This window comes from Brachionichthys hirsutus, chromosome 8 (assembly GCF_040956055.1).
Source record: "Brachionichthys hirsutus isolate HB-005 chromosome 8, CSIRO-AGI_Bhir_v1, whole genome shotgun sequence".
Classification (NCBI taxonomy): Eukaryota; Metazoa; Chordata; class Actinopteri; order Lophiiformes; family Brachionichthyidae; genus Brachionichthys; species Brachionichthys hirsutus.
Window position 1 is genome coordinate 3327944 of NC_090904.1, and position 26274 is coordinate 3354217.

Here is a 26274-nt window from a genome sequence, read left to right on the forward strand (position 1 = left end):
GCAGGATGCAAGATGCAAGATGTGTGTCCCATTATATCTGGTTTAACACCGTATTTCATACCAACAGGTAAAACAAATATGGTGATGGCAGTGCGATGGTCCGGGGCTGTTTGGCTGCTTCAGGACCTGGAAGACTCGCTGTGATAAATAAATTCTGCTGTCTACAAAAAAAATAAAAAATCTGAAGCTAAATGTCCCGCCAACAGTCCATGACCGCAAATTAGTGTTCTACAGCAGGTCAATGATCCAACACACACCAGCGAGTCCACTTCTGATTGACTGACGAACAACAACATGAAGCCTTTGGAGCGGCCCAAGTCAAAGTCCTGACCTGAATCCTGTCGAGATGATGTGGCATGACATAAGAAAAGGCTGTTCATGCTCGAAAACCCTCCAATGTGGCAGAATTATAACAATGCTGCAAAGATGAGTGGGTGAAAACTCCCCCACAGTGCTGCGAAAAGACTCGAAGCAAACACAGCCGTTGCTGCTGAGGGTGGCCCAACGAGTTATTAGGTTCAGGGGGCAATCACCTATTCACACAGGGCCATGCAGATTTGTATTTTGGTTTAGACTGTTGGCTTGGATATCGGGCTTTAATTGGGTCAAGGGTGGGTTTATAAGTAAATGGAGATAAATACGCATAATTTAACATAGTTAGATGTGACAAAACGATACGGGCTGGGAGTGAAAGCACTGGCTTTAGTATAGCGCTAAGACTGCAAGAGAGATGCATCTAGGATATAGGACTGGAAAGACACAGGAGTAAATTCAGACAATACTAGGCATGAGCATGAGCAGGACAGTGAATGGTAAGACAAATATGGAGAAATCAGTCTGCAAGTCATTGATCTTGGCACACAATTACAAGTAAATGTTGTAGAAGAAGAAGCAGATAGAGGAGGAGGAGAAAGATTTGCCAGTTGGTAAGGAACACGAAACAGAAACCTGGGGTTGTGTAATTTTAGAAATATATTTCATAGTGACCAAAATTACTACATAATGGGCTAAATAGCATTTAGGAGAATTGGCAAATCCCTCGTTAGCGGTATTGCAATATGCAATCACTGAAAAATAAAACGCTAAATAAATAAAACCCTAAATAAATAATGTGATGTTGATATTGTTTAACGTGCTAATAATACACCAAAACACGTAAGGTGTGACATTTTAGCTCAGCTAATCTGGTTGTCATTTCAATTTTTAAGTGTCTGTACTTTTTAAATGCTCTTGGACAGTTAGGTTCCTTCACTTTCCTACACAGTACCCATATTTTGCTATTTAACAAATAGGACATAAAAACAAATCACTTTAAAGAATTTTGCAAATGTTTCTTTTCAAATGATCTGTTGGAGATCATATTCCTATAAATCCTTTTTCTTCTTTCACAGTCATCATTTAATTAAACTCTAATATCATGAATGCCCCGAACTTTGAAAAAATTAAAAGTACAAGTGACGTGAATGCTGCTCCACTCGTTCTAATGGTGCAGTGTGACGACGGAGCCGGGATCCCACACACAGGATGAGAATAGGCTCGCTTCCATGTTGCTGCTCTGTGGCTGAGCCAGATATTACAGTAGTGGGATGAATCACCATGCAATTCTCCCACATCTCATTTGCTGCAAAGGAGAAAACAAAAACAGACCTGCAAAAACCAGAGAGAAAAGGAACGGCACAGGAGCCTCTTTAAGTCATCGGGGACAAATGAGAACTTTAGGAGCATTTTAAATATAAAGACAACTCTGTTTATCAGCTTTGCCTTTTACACAGCTCTTAGTCCCACTTGGTGCACATAATCCTTTCTCTGCATAAAAGACAAGCCTTGATTTTAAGTAGTTTCCTTGGCTACAAGGGATCCTTGGCGCAGCCATTAATAGCACACTGTGACGTTGGTGCTGGTTTACTTCCCTGCGTAATGGGTGAGAGAAGCAGATAGAAGACCTGAATCTCTCAGGCAGGGATTTCCCCCCGCCCCGCCTCTGTTCCCAAGTCTCTCGCAGGAACAATTAAATCAACTGTGTGACCATTTTATGAAGACTTTAAGGAGTCACGTATCCTCGTGAAAGCTTGCCGTCACGTCGGGGCTTAGTGCAGACACACCGACATGAACAAAGACCGACGTTGAGTTAAAGCTCACTCGGGCATCTTGGAGGAAACCATCAATAGAATGCGGCTCCAGTGTCGGTAACTATAGCACCGATCTTGTCGATCTGCCTCAGGCAGCTTACTACTGGGTACGAGATAGAGCAAGTATAGCCCTCGTTTCAGTGTGGCAGCAAAAGTGATAAATGCATCACCTCCATGCCTGACTCAATAGAAAGCAGTTTTGGGCTTCAATTGGTCTGGTCCAATTGAATTAAAGGTGTTCACACACACAGCCCCGAACAATTGCACTTGGTCAATCCAAGCCTAATGCTGACGGACAAGCCTCCACACACTTCAACGCATCATCATTATTTTCCCACAAAGGGAAAGCACAAGCAATTTTCCACTGAAACACACACCTACACGGGCAATGAATGGTCACACTGTAAGAAGAGCGTGAGGGAGATGGAGAAATAGAGGTAATAAAATGAGAGAGGTGTGAAAGAACAAAAAAAGAATGCCCTGATTAGATGTTAAACACAGAAAGAAAGGCCAACAAATAAGCAGAATGTAATGTGTTTCTAGACAGAGGCTATATTTGATGCTCTCTCTTGCATCTGTGTATGTTTGTTCTGGCTGGATCATATGGGCAGCAAGCAGCCTAAGAAGCTGCTTAGGGCCCCGTGGCCACTAGGGGGCCCCTGACATGGCAACCCTATTTTGCATGATGCAGGGAGTGATGTGGTGTGAAAACTGCAGCACGTACCGGTAATCTTGACAGCTAACTTGTTTGTGTGATTACAACCTGGCAACCTGCAGAGTGGCGTTGGACCTGACCTTGTGCTGATTGGTCAGCCTTTATTGTAAGCAAATTAGAGTGGAAGCAAGCAATGCATGATATAAACGGCGGTCTGCGGTCGTCACCCGTCATCATGTCGAAGAGAATGTATCCGTCAGGTGCCGAAAAACGGAAGAAGAGAAGAAACGACAGTCGCAAGGTAAATATTTAGTGTTGCTTTATGGGACTCTGCTGTGACGGGGTTGATAGAACGGTTATTTGTGTGCATGCTCGGTTGTGGCTTTTGCAACTGAGACCAAGTTGGTTTTTCTGTTAACTGGACAGCCCGAGTGCAAATCCTTATTGAAGAAAAGCTTATCGTATTTGTTAATCGTATTTGCGCGTCCAGACTGTTGTCTTCGTTCGCTGTGCAATTTCAATTTTTTTGTGCAAACTCCATACTGGCTACTGGGATAGCTGCTGACTGGATGGCATCAGTCCCATCCACAGCCTCCCGCGGCTGCTATACTGTAAATACTTGGGAAGGCACCAAATCCGTATTTATCCGGAGTGAAAATACTGCCCAATAAAACACTATCCCTTTTTTAAATATACATTACGCCAGGGGCCACCAACTGGAGCCCACTGGGCCAGAACTCGATGCAAGAGGATTCCATCTGGACCTCGAAGTATTTTGACTTAATAATAATATAATTTTTTTTAAAGATTTGCCTCACAGATAAAATTTTGATCAAATATTGAATCTTGCCAGTTCAACTGTAGTAGCCAACTGGGAAAGACTCCAGCATGATCTGGATTTGGATAAGCGGCTTAACGTGAGATGATTACGATCGTCTCGTCTTCAAGAAGACGAATGGATGAATTATATAATGTTGGAGGGGGAAAAAATCACATTTGATACTTTCTTCTCGTGAACTTTCCTTCCTAACAGCAGCTCAGGGGTCGCTTTCCGAACCTCCGGTGTTCCTTACGTGGTAAAATTTGTGGAACTGCTTTGCTAGAGGACAAGACAATCTGAGATGTTTGCACTTCACTCAAAACTTTATTGCAACGTACAAATTGTCCAGTGAAAGACGAGCAGCACGAGGAGAGGTTAACGGAGCTTAGCTGTGTTGCTGGCACCGTAGCACTATTGAGAAAATAAATTACCATTTGTAATGGCAATTTATAAAATGTTTAAACAATATGGAGTGGTTAGTTTTATCACTTCGCTCCCCAATATGCTTTGCCATATCTAACTGATATATAACCACTTAGCAGCTCATGGAGGCTTGGCAGCTGAACACTTGTTATATTTACGACCTTGATCAGCCAACCTTGACATTGGCAAAGTGTTCTGCCTCATACAGCGGGCTCCATGATATCTCTTAACCCAAATACAAAGGGTATGTGGGGGAACGCATCATGCTCTCTCTCTCTCTCTCTCTCTCTCTCTCTCTCATGTCTGAGGCAAGCGCGTGCATTTGACCTTTCTGAAGAAATACTTTTTGTTTGAGCTCATTGCATAAAACTCAGAAATGACAATATTTCCTCATTCTATAATTCACTGCGGCATTCAGAAAAAGAAGCAAATCATAATAGCACAAAATGTTGTGGGGGGGGGGAGGGGAAGAGACAACCGTGAATGTAAAATAAATGGAGACAAAGCAGGTGACCTTCATGCTTTTTTGCAGATAGGAATAAATATCTGTTCTGACACCCTGCGACAATGTTTTCTTTCTTTTAGAACCTAAAATACCCTAATTCTCCATAAACACGTGGAAAGAAAGCTTTAAGAGTGACGCTGAAATCCTTTTGTGAGGTAGTTATTGTACCTCTGAGAAACATGATGCAAGAGAAGAATGTTGAATCACAATGATATGATAGATCACACTGGCGTGCAACTATCCCATCGTCTTGGTGCTCCGGAGGATCTATGAAGCGTCTTTATCCCTGAGGAATCAATCAATCAATCAATCAAAGCAACCCATCATGAAGATAGAAGCGGTTGCCTTGCAACTGACATGAGAGGCATGACGTTTCTGAAGGAATGGAAATCTGAATGTCTTCCCGGCAAGAATGAGGGCAAAGGATTGTGTGTGTGTGCGGCTTTGACTTGGAATCTTACTGATGTGAAAATGGTGGCTGTCTGGCTCATTTGCAGGGCTCTTGTCTCTCACTGTCGATAAACCTTCAGAGAGTAACAAAGTGTAGGAGATGGGACATTGGGGCTAAAACAAGAGAGAAAGTAGTGTGTGTGTATGTGTGTGCATGTGTTTGCGTGTGCACAGTTGTGAGAGAGAACTAGACGGTGATAGTGACAGAAAAGGAACAGTGTTTGCCAAGGCTGTTGTGTTTCAAATGTGATGGTGGAGCCACTGCAATGCACCAAAAACCAAGGGGAGCGAGGCTGTAAGAGTGCAGGGATGGGTAGAGGGAAAAAGAAAGGATGATAAAGAGAGAGAGTGAAAAAAACGCAGAGGGGGTCCAGGCAGTGGGAAAAAAAAAGAAAAAGAGAGTAAGAAAAAGAAGACGTGTCTCATAGAGGCAAGGAAACCTGAGGTGTGATGAAGAGTGTGTGGACGAGAGGCACGGAAAGCCCATTTGTCATCCATCTAGCTGTAGCTGCTGTGTAACAACTGTGAGGGGGGGGGGGGGGCTAAAACCCAACTTATTCACAGACAATCCTGATCCCTGCTGCTAAAGGCAACACGACACACATCTGTACACCCGGTGGAGCCACGCACAAAAGAAGGCAGGGCAGCCTACCCATCATCCTCTCCACACACACACCATTTACAAAGCATTTACACATCCACACACTGGTGATTTTTACCATCCATTCAGCGAGCCAGAGAGGCAAAGTGGCAGAGAGCTGAATGAACGGAAAGAGAGAGATTGGGTTTGTGTAAAAATGGCAGCTAACAGGTGTTAAACACCGATCAGGTGGACAAATGATAAAGTCCACAAAAACAAAAGGGCTGTACGGCCTGCAGTCTAGACCGACAACTAGCACATGGGCGGGGGGGGGGGGATGATTGTACAGACAGGGCACTATATATAATGTGGCTTCTACAAACGCAACAGCAGCTCCAGAAGCACTCCGTGTTTGGCAGGGGGATAAAGACAAGGTCATAGAGACATAAAAAAGGGAAGGTGAAAGAGAGAGCGTGCCAGAGGGCAGAGGAAGGGGAGCGGATTAATGGTTGTCATGACTCAATCCACTCTGAGGGCCGTGTGTAGTAATGACGTTGTAGATGAGGCTTGGTCGGAGATGAAATAAAGATCTTCCAGAACCCTGTCACAACCGGCATTTCGAAGGTGCAATGCAATCGTGACAGAACCGGAAATAATCCATCAGCCCCTAACCAGGATCACACTTGACATGCAGGTGACCTATGTGTGTGTGTGTGTGTGTGTGTGTGTGTGTGCGTGTGTGTGTGAGAGAGAGAGAGACAGACAGAGAGAGAGAGACTGACTAACCAATGACTGTGCAATATTAATAATATTACAGCACAGAGCGATTAAAAACCTTTTAGTATAAATGTCCACCTCACAATGAATATTCCTCGATTTCTATCCATCCATTCTCTTTACATTCTCAATTACAGCCATTTCGTCTACGGCGTACGCCCTGGATGAGACGCCAGGTTGTCGCGGGGCCAGTGGTATAATATTTATCATCTTTGTGGAGTTGCAGACGGTACTTGTTTTCATTTAAAACCATAAACACATTATCCTCTCGTTTATTGAACGTATCTTTGTTATTTACTAATCAGTCTGAATAAGTCAGCTGTATGACGTGGTGCTAATTACACTAGGGTCATGGGTTCGATCCCCGTACAGGCCAATCCTTTAGGGTGGCACGGTAAGCGCTGTTGCCTCACAGTAAAAAGGTACTGGGTCCGAATCCTATCTGCATGGAGTTTGTACGCTCTCCCTGTGTCTTTGTGAGTTTTCTCCAGGTTCTCCGAGTGCTTTTCTAGTTTGCCCTGTCAAAATGTTTGCAATTTTTTACTTGAAATTATACATCTCCCCATCTTGCGTGATTCATATGATTCTTGTAAAAGGAGTGACACACTTTAACACACATGGAGGACACTGCAAAGTGGTGAATAGCCAGACGCAGTGTTAAGACATTTAAGGTGTGTGACAGCTCAAAGCCTAAAAGTATGATCCATCTTTTTTTTGTTTTTTTGCTCGGCTTCTTGACATTCCTGATGTCATCATGCCTCTCTATTTTGAGACAAAGTATATAGAAATAGTAATTTAAAGAAATAATCCTAGCACATGGCGTTCGACTCTCTCCTTGTTTAAACAGTCAAGCAGCTGCTGCTGGAGTCGACACGGAAAAACAACCATATTCTAATCCAAAAGCACAATGCGTGTCGAGTCACATTAACGTCTTGTTGCTGCGGTGCTTGAATGAAGTTTGCAGACAGTATCAGACAGTGACTGCCAAGTAAAAAAGAAAAAGCACTTCATGTGTTAACAAAAGAAAATGCTTACAAGATGTCAAGGAAAATGCTGTTTTGTCTTACTAGTAATGGATGGCTCATTTTAAAATGGCTAAAAACAAGACTGTGTGAACGCAGCCTGCAGCAGTGGAAGTCTATAAATTCCCCTCACAGGCTTTTGTTCTGCCGTTGCTGGGATTCTGAACTGACAATACATTTAAAAAGGTTTAAAAAAAACATGATCGGATGGACTGCATTTTGCCTGCTGCCCACTGATCTTTAGTTGTATGTTCATTTTTAGTAACTTCAAATACATATTGTAAATAATAACAATGTAAGTGTGAGATAATTGAAGGTTAGTTGCTATTTAATGCTACAAATATAAGTAGGACAGATCACAGCTGCAATGGATGTAACCAAGCATGACGTCAAAAAGATGCTATGTCCCGCATTATAATAATAGCTGTCATATGCCGAGGCGGAGGTTATGTCATCATCGGCGTTTGTCTGTCTGTCCGACTGTTAGCAAAATAACTCAAAAGATTAAAGACGGATCTGGATGAAATATTTAGCAAATGTTGGGAATGTTTTCAGGAACAGATGATTAAATTGTGGTGACGATGCAGAAGAGATCCTGGATTCTGTATCACTTTGAAATTTTCGTTAACATTGCAGTCAATGAAGCTTAAAAATTTGTTCCTCAAAATCTTGGTTATTTATGGTCCAATGTTTATGAAATTTGACACAGTCGTGTAGGGTGGGGTCTCTATGTCATCACTGAATTTCATCCGGATTGGATCCAGAATGGATTCAGTAAAAAATATTTAATTTTAACATTGAAAATCCCAATTACGGATTCAACTCCAATTCACTTTTACTTTTCGTGGCTGGTGTTTAAAGATACCAAGAACAATTTAGAACCTTTAGAGTTTAGATGATGATCCAGATCACCATGTGGATGGCGTAAATCCAATTCTGAGGGAAATGAGCAGCTCGTCGGAGGTCTGCTCTCTGAGGGCTTTCCTAGTAAATGCTTTCCTACTTAATGCAAACAGTGTGATGAGCATCTTTCTGGAGGACAGAAGAAGCAGACAACTTAATTTATCCAGCTTGTACAAAAGTATTCTACTTAACTTTAACTGTGAATGCATGCAATGTTAGCCCACTTGCATGTGTGTTTGTGTGTCTGAATGCAAAGCGAGCGTTATTTGCAAAAGTAACTTTGTGATGTATTGCAAGCTATTTCTTGTAATGTATTGTTACTCATGTTAAGAATGAAAATAAAATGAAGATCAAATGAATAAATAAGAGGCCACTGTAACAAATTAATGTCATCGGGTTTTGCTCGGGTTTTCAATAACAGAAGATATAAATCTGAATGTGATTAAAGTAATAAGACAAGCAGCATTAAGTTGATTGATGCTATATTGCAGAGCATTGCGCACACGCACACACACATATCCATCCATCCATCTCCTTGGAGACGCAAAAATCACAGCCATCTCATCTTTACTGTAATGTACTGCAAATGAAATACAAACATCTGGAATGGTTGCAGGTATGTGTGTGTAGCTGTTTGACCAAAAACCAATATTGGAAACGAGCTTTTAAATATTATGCTGCACAGAAGTGGAATGATTATATTTCCTTGGAGCTTAAAGACTGTATGTTTTTACTTGTGGCAATCCACTACATATAGTTTATGCATGTATTATATACACTGTATATGCATTGAATCTACATGTATTTCTGACGAGTATTTAATGTCTTATAAACATATGACACTCACGGAAAAGAAAGCCTTCCTTTATAAATACTGGCAGATTCATGAGCATAAAAGCAAGACATGGCGAAAGAAGAATAACCCTATAATGGCAGAACCTTTGGACAAGCGGAATGGACAGTGGACCATGGAGTCAAGGTTTTGTCTTCTTATCTTCCTGTAGCACTCTGTTAGCCTAGATAGCCAGTCAGACACAAAAAGAAAACGAAAAGAAAATTCAGAGCAGAGAGAAATCAAATTAAAAGAAGTAAAATGAATTCATGTCATGGCACAAGTCATTTAATGAAAGTTTCAGTTAACTGTTCAGCTTTTCAAAACCCAGATTCCCAGAGGGAGCGAGAACAGCACAGAGGTCCTGAGGGGCCAGGAAGGCCCGGTCTACTTCCTGAATACCAGCGGGGGGGTCCATGACCTGCCTCCCCGGCCTGCTCCTCTCTGCCTCCGTAGTGCCTCTTTCTGCAAAAAGACTAAAACACAAGCCTCTGATGGCAGCAATTTATTCTGGCAGCCTTTGTCTGATAAATTACATTACTGGCCAATTAAAACTAATCCAGATCCCAATCACTGCTCCATTTGTTCTCTCCTGAAACGCAGCTTGGAGGAGAATATCGTGGCGTACTTTGCCACCCTGCAGCGTTTCATCCTCCGTAACCGCCGGGGCCAGCTGTCGAATCAGAGAAGAGGAGTTCTGAGACTTCAGCTGCCCACAGATTCCACAGTGTTGAGTTGTGAGCGGGTGGATCCCACAGGACTAATAAGCACATTCAGAGTGACGAAATTAACTGCAAAGCCGTGATATGCCAACTGTGACAAACGACAAAAAAAAAAAAAAACACACACCAGCAACAATTCCCGAGAGGCAAAGCAGGAGGAGATGAGAGCATTCAGAATCGACATGCATTTAACGTTACAGTGTCTCACATTAAATGTAAACAACACATCTGTAAACAACACATCTGCATTGTTTACATGTACGAACCATCCATGACGAACAGCACGAGTCACTTATTCTCATTTTAGAGCCTGAAACAAGTCACTTTCATTTTGTATGATAATTAAAACACAAATGCAGTCACTCTCCTAAAGTTGCGAGGAAACATCCACATCTCATTTATAGATAAAAAAATAAAATTAAAATAAAATATATATATATAAATGACAAAAGCACTCAGGGAGCACAGACCTCTGCCAAGCAGCTCATTCCCCTCATAATTAGATTTACACCGTCCACATGGTGATCTGGATCAGCACCAAAAGGTTCTACATTGTTCTTGGTATATTTATACACAAACCACTACTGCTAGTGTACTTTCGGCTTGTCCAGTGAGGGGTCACCCTGTCCTTTCCATCGTCCTCCCTCACTACGTCCATGTATCTTCTCCTGGGTCGACCTCTAGTTCTGTTCCCTGGCAGTTTCATCCACAGCATCATTCTACCAATATAGTCCCCGTCTCTCGTCTGGACATGTCCAAACCATCGAAGTCTGGTCTGTCTGACCTTGTCAACATTCAAAGTCCCTACTCTTAATCCTAAACTCTTTCATTCCCTTGTCTCTCGCTTTTTATGCACTCGTCTTCCTCATCTTATTCGTCTCTTTATCATCAAAGGGATATGAATTGTTCTTGGTGTCTTTATAAATGGGATTTTCCAAGTTAAAATTGACTGTTTGTTTCTGACCTCATTCTGGATCAGATACAGAAGACATTTTGCATGATCGGACCCCTTTATATGATTGTAATTTTTGCTGAGTTAATTGAATGCATATTTTACGAGATATTCGTTTTTTTTAAAGCTTCCGTTATACGTAAATGGGGAAATCCAGATTAGTTGTTGTTGTTGTATACAGTCGTGTGTCCATTGCTCTCAACATTGAACGGGCTCTAAATTAAACCAAGACCCATCTTCAGACTTTTTAATTCAGCAGTTGTTGTTTTTCTGCAATCCTGCTAACAAACAGACAAAAGCCTCCTTGGTCGTGGTAATAAACTCAAAAAGCAACAGAGAATGCTGAGTCTGCTTTCTTCCATTGATTATCTGCACACAATATTTACGTTCGATATTTAAGTCCTTTCCTAGAGACGCTTTAAACTGTAGCTGGAGATGCATATTCTGCGTGGGCTCCTGGTGGTGGCGACTGTGAGAGCGCGGACTCAAGAGAAACCTCCACAGCGAAGCTGCAGATCGGGCCGTCAGCGGGAGTCATCCATGCGTCACCGTCAGAGACGCCCGTTAGAGAAGCGCTCTCCATCCTCTCCTCTTCTCCTCCTCCATCCCTCCTCTCCTCTCCTCCCTCCTCTCCTCTCCATCCTCTCCTCCTCTCCTCCTCTCCTCCTCTCCTCCTCCATCCCTCCTCTCATCTCCTCCGTTCACTGCCTGCAAGCAAGGAGGATTTTGTCACTTTCATCAAATGGTAACAGCCCCCCACCCCCAATTCACACACGCGCGCGCACACACACAAATTTACGCACATACCTCCGCCTTTGCAGACGCAGTTACATAAGAGCACAAGGCTCTCTCTGAGCAGAGTGAGGTTTACCCCCCCTCTTGTGCCTTTCCTTTCTTCTCGTCTCTGTTGGGCGTTATTTTACACACACACACACACACACACACACACACCCACACTCCTCGCTTGTTGAGCACAAACCTTCCTCATACACACGACGCAGATCGTTGTATAATACACTGGTTTCCTTACGCCTCTCTCATCTCTGGTTTTTAATCTTAGGATGAGAGTGGATATATATATATATATATATATTTGTTTTTTTTGTTGAGGTTTTTAACTTCTGATGAAAATACCAGCGCGCACGTCAGTGCAGAAACCATGCATTAAAGAGCATGACTCTACTCCCCTCTGCTGTCTGGTGAATGTCACTACAAACGCCCACGCCCCCCCACTGAGGAACCATCCCATTCATCCGACTCAATTGAAATAGCTTTTCATAAAATTAGAGAGGGGCTGGGTATCCATAGGTTTTGGTGTATGAGTAGTATTGATATGCTCTATATTTATTGCCAACCCCTTTGACAGGAAATGAATAAAAGGGTGACTGATGGCAGAGAAGGTATTAAACAGTGTGCTAGATTAAAAATCTGTAAGAAATTCAACCATTTACTGGTATTGGAGGAGGAGGAGGACAGACAGGAAGGTTAGCGTTGTCTCCTGAGTCCCCAGTATACAATAGAAGCCATGCAGAAAGACATATTCGCTTTTCTGGTGCGTAAGTAAAACAAAATGGAGTAACTCGACTGGATATGTCTGGATAATCAGGCTGTGGCTGCTTTAAATGATCCAGTGCTTTCATAACCCTTTGTCAGGACTGTTTCAGTCAATTATGATTTTTCCAGCTGAGCCATTTTCCTTCTCTGCTAAAATGTTCCAATTTTCCAATCTGAGCACAAAAACATAGTCACCGTAGTCGTGACAAATATAGATATGGTGTGGGAATAGATTTAAGACCCAGATGTTTGTCAGCAACAGCTGATATGACACAGTATGGCATCACACTGAAACGTAGCTCTGCCATGACTTAGCACGAGCAAAAGCTGGAACAGCATCAACAAGAGCCGAGGGAACCCTCCTCTCTGCCGGTGTGTAAACGCCAACCTTTTCTTTATAACGAAACTGAGCTCATCACTTAAACATGGAAGTACGAACATCTTTAAAAAGCTGACACAGATCCCTGTCTTCCTTTCCATGCATTGTCTTTTGGCCTTTCAAAGCAAAAGTCTTGAACATGTAAAAATAATAATAAAGTCCCTATATTGCACAAATTACATGATGATGATGATGATTCCACTCTGCACTTCTTTTGTGTATGGAAAGGTATATGCGCTCCCCTCTGCTGTGTATTGTACTTGAACACGCAGGATGTCCTTGCAGAAATCTTTTGGATGTTATAATGCAACGGCGGGTCGTTGTCCCTGATACCAGATGACTCTTGTCGACTGCTATGCAATACGCTCTGTGAATAGCAGCTTCAGAACGTGTCTGTACATCCTGTACTAATACTCCAGCTTTTCTTGCGATGAACACAAGAGACTTTGTGTCGGTTAAGCGCACAGTCTGGACTGCTGCATGGCATGAATAATAAATGTCTACTGTTCCATCTTGCCAACCAAGGAGACTCTTCACGTTCCACCAAAATGTTCACTTTCCTAAATATGGCGTTCAATCCATGTAGAACCGTATGTTAGGAACCTATTATAGCGGTGGAACAGCAGCAGGATTGATTAATCGTAGGGCCTTAAGTGACTCTAATGAGCTGGCCATGCCGTGCCTGTTTGAAATCCCTACAATGACAAAAGTCAAAAATAGGCTATCTACTCCTCACAACGGCCAGTAGCATCATCACAAGATCAAAATAACCAAACTAGAACAGTTGTGTTGTTGTGAATGGATCAGAACCTCCGTCATTGCAGAATAAAGTAGAAAAGCACTGAGAGAGCAGAAACCTCCGCCAAATACCTCAGTCTCCCTATATTGTGATTTACACCTGAAATAATGGCCCTGCATTTATTTTATCTATATTTTTAGATTCCTTAACCATGAAAACAAACATTTAGCAACTGGATTCACATTGATATCATTATTAGTTTAGAAGTTATTCACAAAAAAGCACATGCTCAGTAATGGCAGATTCATCTGGACCTATAGATCCAGAGCTTCTGAAGATACAACAGATTTGTTTGTTCACTACTAATTCCAGAGTGTCTTGGTAAAGGCCAGCAAAAACAGAACCTCCTTTGTGAAGGTAATCAGAGAGATATTACTGTAAGTGTCCAAAGATTTACACTGATTTCAACTGGATCAGGTATTAAAGATAGAACAGGAGAGCCTGAATATTCAGTTCTGGCAGAGAACTCTCCAGAGAGTCGGGTCCAAAAGGCAGGAGCTGATTAGGTGAGATGTGTAACAGGTGCATCTCGTTCAGTTCAACAATGCCTCCGCAGCTGTGCAGGGCAGAAATCAACCTGCAGCAAGAGTCACCATAGCAACCCTCACAAATGGGATTTTAATTTATTCCTGACCTCATTCTGGATCAGATCCAGAACACATTTTGCATGATAGTTCATATTTGACCCATTTATGACTGTTATTTTTGGTGAATGAATATTTGACATTATACCGAAAAGGGTAAATCTGGATCTGATTCTGATCCGGATGAAATTTCCCCCCCCCCACACACACACACACGACTGTGTCAAATTCCATAAAAATTGGTCAATAATCAACTGAGATATTGAGGAACAGATTTTGAAGCCCCATTGACTGCAATGTTACCAATAAATTCAAACTGATCCAGAATCCAGGATCCCTTCTGGATCATCATCAAAATTTAATCGACTGTTCCTAGTAGGATTCCCAACTTTTCCTGAAAATTTAATCAAGATCAGTTATCGTCCTAACTATCAAGCAAACAAACCAATTCTGGCAAAAACATAACCTCCTTGTAATGCCATGAAATCACTTTTTTTTATTTTATTGTACAGTTAAATTGTGCCTAAAATTTTAAATTAGTCAAACTCGAAAAAAGAAAATAATTAGGAGCAACACACCTCAGAATTCTCTTTGGTCAGGAGAAAATGAGGCTACAACCAATCAGAGCTCGTCTCGACCGATCCATTTGTTTGCAGCGGTTAGGAATCAACATAGCATTTGTGTTTGTCCGCTGAAACTGTGTTTGTTTCTGTCTGCACAATAACAACAGCTGTTAGCCAATCAAAACCTCAAATCACAAACCAAAGCTCTTCCTGTGCAAACAGATGGCTGACGACAGCCTGAGAAGTGCAGAACAAAATACCACAGCAACGCATCACATCGTTCCTTTCACAACAGGCAAAGCTGTGACTGCACAAGCCCGTCCAAGGACTGATATAAAAGCACCCCCCAAAATAAATCCTAATCAGACGCCCTCACACTCCCCAGGATGGACTAGAACAGCCCCCACACTACTTTAATCCCACAATAGGACAATAGGCCTTTGTGTCTCAATGTCTGTGTCCACTAGTGGACCATCAAAGAGCGTATGCAATATTTATATTCATTACAGGAAGAGAGTGGGGCAGAGTGCCTGAACAAACACACACAGGCCTCCGTCTCGTCAGCCAGCACACCATCATAATAAGAGCTGCTGCTGGATAGGAATTCTACGCAATAATAATGACAAGGAGAAGAGGACGAGGAAGAAGAAGAAGATTTGGTTTATGTTGTTGGAGAAAAGGCAACATGAGCCAGTTGAAAACTGGATTTACTTTGAAAGGGAGCGGGAAATTGCACATTCCTGTTATGCTTCAGTTTCATTTGTTCCCACACGCACACACACACACACACACACACACACAATATTCAATAATAAACATTTAGGATGCATGCATGAAAATACTCTGCAACAAAGACGCACACAGACATGAATTTCTTTGCTCCTAAAAGGACAACTGAGGGGGAGGTAAGCTCCAAGCGTCTATTACGCATCTATTACGCATCTATTACTGTTGGAACGACGATAACGCCTGTTGCTGATGTCAGACCCACGCCGTGTCTTTGTCTCCTGGACTGCATTTGCCCAAAAGCAAACCGAATATCCTGAGAGTATCCACAGATTTAACCTCAGCCAGCTCAGCCTCTCGGCATGTGAACCAAATAACTGATGATTATTAATGTCAATCCAAATCCCTTCTGCAATAAAATATTTATATTGATAGTGTAATAAAAGGCAAGCCACAGTTACTACATGCACACACAATTCGACTTTGGCTAGAAGTGCATCAATCATAGGTAGAAAAGAGGCCCAACAAATTCTGGAAAAATATTAATGGCGGTCTAATCACTTGAATAAAAGCTGCATTTAACAGAAAATATATCTGAGCAGTTTAAACTCTCAACTTAAAGCTGCTCTTGTTGATACTTTTCTGATGATGCATCAAACTCTGACGCATATTGGAGGTAACCAGCAGATGATGAACACTCTATTCTGCTCTTATTCCTCGCTGCTTCACAGACGTTTTAATCTCCTCTCACCTCGTGGTTCTGGTTCTACAGCCCACAGCTGCTCAACCCGGCTCCTCAGTCTCATTAGCTTTGCTCCGGAACCAACTAGAAACAACAACCGTTCACCGCACACGACACAAAGAAATGTCATTTCAAAGCTTTCCTTTGCCAATGCGTCAAACACGGAGCCCACCCTGAGCCTGTTTGCAGCCCAACTGATCTCGGGACAATATCTTCTTGCATCACAGCAAAGGTCAAGGGCAGAGTGGATCCAGATGAGCCAGATGAGGATCTTCCTCCACGGTGCAGCCCGCCACCGTCATCGACACATGCAGGCTGGCTGAACCCACTGGGCTCATGGAATCAATAGAATCACAGATTGGGCCAAAGGGTGATTGTGTTAAAGGGTTAAAGATTTTTAAATTACTTTTTGTTCCACTGACGAGGCAGATAAATGCTGTTGAAACTAGGATTATTGTTTCACAGGAAAAGGCAAAGAGAAATAAATAAATCACACAATAAAATTCATAGCTCTGCACAAACTATGTTACTATGTTACAATGTACTATGTTACAATTACTATGTTTTAGTATAGCAGGAACCTCTTAGCGCCGCTGAACAAAGGTGCAGCAGGACTGATGTCAGGGGGAGGGAATGAAATTGAATATGTGAAAGAGTGAGTCTGCATCCTAAAGGCAGTGATGTAACCAGAGAAAAGACCCGGATGAAAACAATCTGTGTTGCAACTGCAAGGTCCTTCTGCTCCAATAACAGCGGGGAAGGCTTTGAACGGAATTCTTGACTAAGGCTTGCGTATTAGATGTCAGGGAAACGCACAGAAGCTGAACAGCAGATAATCCAGAACTGCAATAACAAAATGTCGGAGAATCTCTAGTCAAACCTGGTCAAGTCATCTGACAACTTATTAACTTAATGCAGCCTTCAAAGGTTAACACCGCAGGGAGGTTTATTCCTCACATACGTTTTCTTTTGCACTTTTTCAAATGCTAATCATCACTAATGGTAAAAGCTTCCACTGCCAGCCCCGTGAGAATATCTGCCAACATTTGCTCTGCACTGCTGCACTCAATCCACGTAAGGACTGATGCTTTAATTCATCATTGTGACAACAGCTGTTGGGAACTCAGCCACAAAGTAGAGCAACTTGAAAGTTTCTTCTTCTGTTTTTCTTAAACTCTTCCCATGCTCCTGACACTGACATCTATTTTTCAACAAGCAGGAATCATGCAATTTCCATACTTACATGGTGTGCCTTCAGGAATCACATCATATAGCATATATAGATAATATATAAGCCTACAGATTTAATTAAATAGTTCGCAACCTTAGACATTAGTTTATAAGAAAACTTCATTCCACAGAAGTCATGAAGCTGCAGAGGAAATAAACAGCTGCCCTTCAGAGAGACCACATGTGCTGAAAAAGATTAGAACATTTCAGCTCCATGTCTGAGTCATGCAGGTAAAACCACCTCAATCATGAACGTGCAACTTAAATATGTAAAAAATTAAATAAAATAAATTGCATCTTTAAAACAACCTTAAAGAAACGGGATATTGGTGCACGTTGCTGTGCTTCTGCATGGTCATATGTGTCTCTTTAAAAATAAATCAAGTCACACGCATCAGTCCCCAGTCAATGTGGTCGAAAGCATCAGATCTGTTAGCATATAGCATAGCAACAACAGGCTGGATGAAGCCGGCAGGTGCGCGCCTACCTTTCAGCGCCTGCAGCGGCGCCTCGGGGCCCGCGGCCTCCCGCGCCTCCGCTCCGCCGCTGCCCTGGGGCTCGTCCCCCTCAAACAGCTGGTTCACCTCCCCCCGGAGGTCTGCGGGGCTCCGCTCGCCGTCGCTCTTGGAGACGGTGAACCTCTGGCTCATGGTTGTCACCAGCGAGACAGGCGACGGGTGCGTGGTTAGTGCGGGGTTCGTGCGGGGGGGGCGGAGGGGGGGGGGGACAAAGACGATCGCTGTCCGGGCGAACAACCACTATGATAAGATGTATGAAGACAAGTGGACCAGCACATCAACCGGTGTCTGGTGGGAGCCTGCCGGTACCCGGGTCCTAGAGCCGCTGGGCGGCGTGCGCGGTGCCGTTTAAAGGAATAAATATAAAACACTTCATAAAATATGTTTTTCAGACGTTTACGCAGGATGGACTATTTGATTACGCGTAGTTTTACGTTTTCATGACGTCATGCAAGCCGTAGCCCATTGATGTGGCGTTGCTAGGCAACCACGGAATTTCGGTACACTGTCCGTAACAAGCTGATGTGATTGATTTCCTGTTGTTGAAAATTATTCGTTTTTGTCTGTCTTCTAGCACAATTACACAAACAAAATAAATGAAAATAAATACTAGACACATTATTTGACTGGAAGCGTGATGGACAAGGGGAATACAGTATTTACATTGTATTTGTTAATTATCATTCTTCTCAATAAATATATATAAACTTTATTACAGGCTCTAGACCCAATATAAATCAGGAATGAAGAAAATCGATACAAAATCCGGGCTTCTGAGACAGGGATGGTTCTAGGATCATCATATTAAACACTGAAATCTGTGGCTCAGTCTAAGCTATTGATTTTCAGTTTTTGATGGGTTAAAAGTTATTAAAATCATTGGTAACATAACATGACGAATGTTATTCCACAACGCATGTCTTGATGCGTGCATGTGTACGTACGTGCGCCATCATGTAAGAGCTGTAAAGTGCAAACACGTCTCGCTCCTCATGCATGTGTCTTTGAGTTCACGTTGCCTCCTTCCTGCCAGAGGAGAAAGCTTAAATCCTCGTCGTATAGGATTCTACCTGATGTCAGAGAACATGGAACGCTGCAATCACAAACAGAATTGTAAATGTTTAAAAAGCATTCTATAAAATGCCCGCAAGAGATGGCTAAGGACAAACTGTAGTAATGACCTGCTATTATTCATATTTTTTATTGATTCCGGGTTAACATCAGCATGGCAGCTTCGTCTCTGAGGCACCCCGTGGCTATCGTTACAGAAGTGTGTGTTATTGATCACGGTGCCCTGGATGCATCATCATGAATTATAAATGTCTGCTCCAAGGGGAATTAGCATCTTGAAGACGTGATGAGTCGTCTTCCTGTTTATCGATTTATATTACCATTATACTGGAAGTACTAATACTTATTTGTGTCTCCTTACTGACAGAACCGATGACATCATCCTGACACTGAACTGCACATGAACTGACCCGTGGTATTTTTTGGAAAGGCCTGTGTGTGCAGTGTGCACATTCACTGATCTTGCATTGACAATAAGAGGAAAATATGCACCAGGACACGCCAAAGTACCGCTGAGTTTTGCTCCCATGCTTGGATGGAATAACCACGATGCCTCGTCCAACTTTTTCCTGTGCACCTTCCAATTCCAGTCTCAAAGCTACTTAAGGAAAGAGAAAGAGCTGGCAGCATCTCTGTCTCTGGTCTTGGCGCTGTTCGCCCTGTCATGGCTCCCTCTTCACATAATGAACTGCATCGCTTACTTCGGTGGACCCGGCGATGTCCCAGTGGCAGCTTTCTACGTTGGCATCCGGCTGTCTCACGCTAACTCAGCTGTAAACCCAGTTGTATATGCATTTAAAATACAAAAGATCAGGACAGCATATGAGAAGATACAGTTTATCACATGTAGAGAGGAAAATCAACGTTACAGTCGAGCCAGACGACAGACAACAACATGAGTTACATCACAACTGTGGCCAAAAAAACAGAAAGAATACAATGGTGTTCCTTGTTGTGTGTTTTCTTCATGATTGTAGGGCCATACATACATAATGTAAATACAAACTCATTCAAGTTTATTTCATTAGAATACTGTATTTTCTTTATTATAATGTCAGCCAATGTCCTGATGCTTTACTCCAAACATCTCTCCAAAGTAAAACAGGAAATGAGTGCACTTCCTAAAATTCAGTTTGTGTTTCAAACATTGTTTTCAAGCCAACCAGGAAGTGAGAATTTCTGGAAAATGAACCTGACTGGAGAAATACTTCCTCTGCTGCTGCTACACTTGGAAAGGTGTTGTTTTACACACACACACACACACACACACACACATCATGGCCGTCATTGTAAAACATGCATAACGTTCCTCAATTTCGAGGCATATTTTTGATGTCTTTAGTTGTTGTTTTGCGAGAGCCAAAGATTTTTAATTCTAAACTCAAGACACCATAATCTATTTAGGGTAGAATACCTTAATACCCTTTAAATTTGCGAAACGTACCATATTCGATACTCAGGATTTTGAGACTTATACTTCAGAGGTTTGATTACCCCCCCCCCCCCCCCCCCCCCCCAAAATAAAGCTGATAGCTCTGCATTCTCCATGAAAAACAAATCTGGATTTTGAAAAAATTAGAACACTTATATAAAGGTATATAGGTAATTTTGGACACATTTGTCAGAAAGTTCCATTACAACCTGTTTTTATAAAAAAATGTAGTGACGGCTCTGATGAAGAGTTCATGAATATTTGAGGGGTTCTGGGGGATGAATGTCATTCAAACATTCACTTTCTAAGAGATGCAGCAGATGCTCATGTGCGACATCCAGTGGCCGCAAATGTGATTAATAAAAGCCTCGAAATCCTATCCATCAATCCATCTCCTTACAGACGAGGCAAACGTCGACAGCCCCTTATTCGCTTTGTGGGTTACGGATCTGCTGGAGCCTGTCTCAACTGGCATGTCAAGACTTGCATGTCAATGTCCATCAGTGACCACTGTCCCACCCGCCTCTATGACCTATAGAACAAAAATAGGGTGGTTTTATACTGTTGATACTTTTACTTGAGTTCACATTAAGTAAGAGAGAGCGCAGACCTCCACCAAGCAGCTCATTCCCCTCCTAATTGGATTTACACCGTCCACATGGTGATCTGGATCATCGTCAAAAGGTTCTAAGTTGTTCTTGGTATATTTATACACCAACCATGAAAAGTAAAAGTGAATCAGAGTTGATATTATTTTTAACTGACTTTTTAATCCATAAATGGGGTTTTCAATGTTAAAATGTAAGATTTATTCTTGACTTCATTCTAGAAGATGTGATTTAAGTAAATATTTAATTTGATTGCTGTCAAAATGGGATTTAAGTTAGGCCAAGACCAATCTTCAGTTTTTCTTCATTAAGATCCATCCATAATTTCCATACTTTTGCTGACAAACAGACAGACAGATAAACAGCGGAAAAAACATAACCTCCGATGACATGCTCCCATGCGGAATTGACTCAGCTATGAGATAACGCTTGTTAGAAATCTATTTCTCTAATATTAAATGCACAGTGTCCACTCATTTGTCGGAAAATGTCGATAATATCTGCAATTCGGATCCGATCCGGATGAAATAGAGGTAAAATAGAGGTCCCCCCCCTACATGACTGTCAACTTCCATAAACATCGGTCAATATGGTCTGCTGGAGCCTATCCCAGCTGTCCATGGGCGAGAGGCCGGGTGCGCCCTAGACAAGTCGCCAGTTCAACAAAGGGCCACATGGAGAGACAGACACCCACTCACATTCACACTCATACCTCCGAACTATTTTGGAGTGATTCATAATTCAGCAAGAACCGGAAGAGAACCCACCCAGACACGGGGAGAACATGCAAACTCCGCACAGAAAGGAATCCAACTAGGAACCTTCTCGCTGTAAGGCAACAGCGCCACCCACTGCGCCACTGTGCTGCCCACAGTATGAACTTAAGTTGTGACATTTTCTTTCTTTTTCAAGATTGTGTTTCCATCTTTTTTTGCTGCTCTGCTACTAAAAGACACAATTCATGTTGCTCAGAGTCGATTTCCACGGTGAAGAAATGAGGTGGTCTGGCTTGTTTTTGGCAAGAAGCAAACGTTTTTTTTATGTTAGGAATCTTCCATTTCAGAGGATTCTTCTTGCAAAATATTATTTTACCTTGGTAGTTGCATTTGTTTATCCTGTAAATAAATAAAAGAAAACTGGTCAAAAAACCTTCTTAGCTTTATTTGGGATCATTGCTGATACACGGCTGACATGAATAGTTCTGGGACTGTGCTGTGAAAGCTGTATCATCTTGACATAAATTGCTTCAAATTACTTGTTTTGTCTGCTTTTTGGTACAAAGGCGGAAAACCTGAACTTGATTAAAGTCTGTTAGAGTCAATCTGATAAAAATTGATTTATCTTTCTTTGATCTTCCAACCCCCCCCCCCATTTTACACCACAACCGACACGACACGGGCTCTGAGTTCATCTCCACACACATGTCAGGTGAACGACACCTGGCAGGACTCCAAAGCAAAGAGCTGTTGGGAAAGCAGAGGTAAAGTTACTCCTGGCTGTGCTCTAACTAACACTTGGCAGTGTTTTTGTGTGCTCTATCTGTCCGTCAAAGGCTTTGAGTTCAACGCGATTGAAAAAAGCCAAACAAGATGGCAATATTGGATGATTGTCAGCTGTCGAACAGGCTGAGGGGACAAACACATCAAGGTTTGTGCTGTTAAAGTACACGCATAAGAGTCAACAAACAGAGTGTGTGCACTGTGTGATATCCAAAGAGAGTAAGACTACTTTACAATGTAGATGAACAGGAGAAATATCTACATCAACTATTTAGGAAGTAAAAAAAGGAGCTACTAACTGACTAAATTCAAATTTCCAAATGACAAAAACACTAGAATAAGGAAAATTACAATTATTGGAAGAAATATTGCAGAAGCATAGTGAGCAGCACAAACATGAAAAAGCAGAGGATTATCAAATCCCAAAATATGTAAGGCTCAATAACTGAATAAAATTAATGCAAATAGGAAAAAACAAGCAGACATTTTCTTTTTTAAAGTTAGTTTTATTGATCCTGAAGGAAATTTAAGGAGTCTGTCAAAATTACTGACACACTGAGATAATGATTAAAAAAAAGCAACCAGGGTGCAAATAGAATACAATCAAGAACAGGGAATAACGAATACAGGTCTGAATATCTACACATTTCACATTATTCTTATGTTATTGGATAACATTTGATAGCCAAACACATTTCTTTGAGAATCCAAAGTAATTAATCGGAAGGTTGTAGATTTCAGAAATATATAACATCATATGAATGGTTGTAAATCACGCTAATCAAGCATTAATGAAGAAGATCAAGGCTGGATGGTGTCACTGATTTCATTTGTACCCTTCCATTAGACAAGCAAGAGGAAAATGTTGAGAACACCGTCTGATTTAAAGTTATAATCAAATCTTCAAATCAAGAAAAGAGGATTTTGTATTTTGTCATTAATGTTAGATGTAGCACGACTTCACCGAGAAACGTTCCTAGTCTGTGAACCCTCACTGACAATGGCAATAAACCACTTCTGATTCTGATTCTGAGGATACAACTAATAAAAATGATAAAGAATCTGACAAGATGGAACATTTCTAATTGATTTCCGATTCACTTAGTTCAAAGATCCACAATCCAGTTGCAGTCTGTGGATGTAACGTATCAAATAAATACTCCAAATAGACCAAAATTAAAGCCAGTTTGATAAATTATCAAACACCGAATTTCCACACATTTAAGACGGGTTTTTTTCCATGCATCTGCAAACTTTTGCAAAATGTCGTTTTTTAACTGCAGAATTGTAATAAATGACTTTCTGGTATTAACTCAACAGGTAAAAGAAACTACGAAAAATGGTAGAAATCAGAAATCAAATTGGCTCGTCTTTGCTGCAGTGTAGATCAATAGCGATGGACTTTGCTCATGATCATCCCAGTATTATAACGTTTCCTTTAAAAGATATTGGATTCCTGTGCTGCCGTCCTTGAGATGTTTGTTAAGGATTATGCAACAACAGTAGATCTTCTTTTGAACTCTTTGAAACGCCTCTGCTGACTTGGTGATGATGTGTAAAGAAGCAGCGCTAGAAAAGCCGTACTTTCTGAGGATGAGGTCCCGACATGTTTCCCAAACCTGGGCCAAAGAAGCTGAGGCACCGCTTGCAACACACACAACCCTGACTTTAACTCTTAGTGTTGGAGGACTAAACTAAGGAAGGACATTAAACATGAAAGACTAAAGATGAACTTGACAACAATTAACATGTCTGATGATGTGCGTTATATTCCACATGTTTAATGGCAGACAGGAAGGAGAAGTGAACATGAAGCTTCTCATTTCTTGATAACAAAAGGTTAAAAGCACAAAACAAATATTTTAATATTTTATGTACCTGATCGGCCAAATACAGATAAATAATGTATTTTCTGTTGCTTTTGTCAGCATACAGTACAGTAGTAGTAGTGCAGTACAATAATTAAAATATTATTGTGCTTAGGTCTTAAATAAAGGTTTATGCGTAGCAATAACCTGTATGCATTACAGGTTATTGCTACGCATAAACCTTTATTTTCTTTTTGCTGCATTCTCGTACTCATCACACACTCCCATTCATGTTTAAATATTAGGGGAAAAAATATTTTGCAAAATCATTCTAGTTACCCTGGCAGAACTCATCCAATTGCACAACAGACACACACCCACACACACACAGTGCCAAAATGTGTAATAGTTATTTGATCAGGTCATGTTGACAGATTGACTCTATAATGATAAACAGACGGACATCTTTGTTCTTCAGGGGGCTTCAGGCCACAGAACTCTGACTTCCCCTGAGGGTTGTTAGTGAAGAGCACAGCTCAGGTCAGACAAATAAACATGTTTGTGGCAGCACACAGGAAGCCCACACAATCAAGTGAATGCTTCTTACCATGAACGGACAGCATGTTGATCAGACTCTGTGACCCTCTGAGCCGATGTTTGATCAGGCATTCGGCCGGTTTGACAAGTTTTGCTCCGTTTCATGTCAGACGTCAGTTCAGGTCAAAATGATAATATGCACATTGTCATTTTATTCAGAGGGCCTGGGAACCTACCGTGTGTTAAAGTGTAGTGCATATCCATATATGAAAGTTTTAAATGCGTAAAAAGATTTAAGTGTACTTTTTTTGATGCAAGTGAAATTGATAATACCGGTAATGCAATTTGTTTTTCAACAAATTAGCAATTCTTGTGATGTCATGACATAGTGAAATGCACCAATCAGCTGATCAGAATACTTTCAGTAATTATCATCTAATCGCTATCCCTCCTTGTTTTTACAAAGTGTGCCAGCACTTGTTGCCAGCTTTAAGCCAGTTGGTAACAAGGTATATAGACGCACGAGCACGCACACACACATCGCTGTGATTACGCAGTGAGGGGTTAATGATTAGAGGGGTCCTCATCAATGTGTACCGTAATAACATCTATTTGGAGGTCAGTCACTCACTGGTCATGCTGGTCCCCAATAATCGTTGTTGCAGTGCACGCATGACGTGCATCTCCTGACCATGAGTTGTATTTCCGTGTGCTTGGACTCGACAATTAAATATTATGCACATATTGATAGTACACAATATAATTGGAAATCGACAAATGATTTTGATGCAATACTATAAATTCAGTTGAGAAAAGACTTTATGAATTTAGGGGTAAATTCCCCAGCTGAGGGGGAAGATTATTCATGAAAATTATTGGATTATATTTACCTCCGCTGAGGCGAGGCAGAGGTTGTGTAATTGCTGGCGTTTGTTGTCTGTCTGTCCGTCTGTTAGCAAGATAACTCAAAACATTCTGAATTGATCTGAAAGAAATTGGCAGAAAATGTTGGGAATGTTGAGGTTATGTTTTTGATGCCGTTTTTCCGTCTGTCTGGTTTTTTTAGACATTAAATTGATTCAGTTTTAAATTCTCAGTGAGTACTTCATATTAATTTAATTTTTGTCAGATGATAGGGAAGACACTGCACCTGATTTAAACATATTCATCTTATCTTAGCAAGTGAAGTTATTATCCTGCTTTTAATTCAGTGGATTAAAAGTTACATTTTAATACCTGGGTCCTGAATGAATGACTCCTCTTCTCTGCTGTCTTCCCAGGAATGTCTTTGAAATGTCCGACTCTGCTACAACGCTTTGTAAAAGTGCCAACAAAGCTGCAGTCTTAATACACATATATATATACAGATCTCTATTAATGAGCATGAGGTAATAATACAAGAGATAATATTAAAAGAAACTACAAGTGCTTCTATGTATTTTGCCATGACCATC

At 41.5% G+C, this 26274-nt stretch overlaps 1 protein-coding gene across 1 annotated transcript in view; it reads right to left on the reverse strand.

Annotated features, from left to right (window-relative positions):
- LOC137898042 (solute carrier family 12 member 5-like) overlaps window positions 1-17997 on the reverse strand; it is an 80786-nt gene extending 62789 nt beyond the window's left edge. The window contains exon 1 of the mRNA XM_068742037.1: window positions 17835-17997. Coding sequence (XP_068598138.1) covers window positions 17835-17997 — 163 coding nt within the window. The remainder of the gene's footprint in view (window positions 1-17834) is intronic.
- Window positions 17998-26274: the final 8277 nt, after the last annotated feature.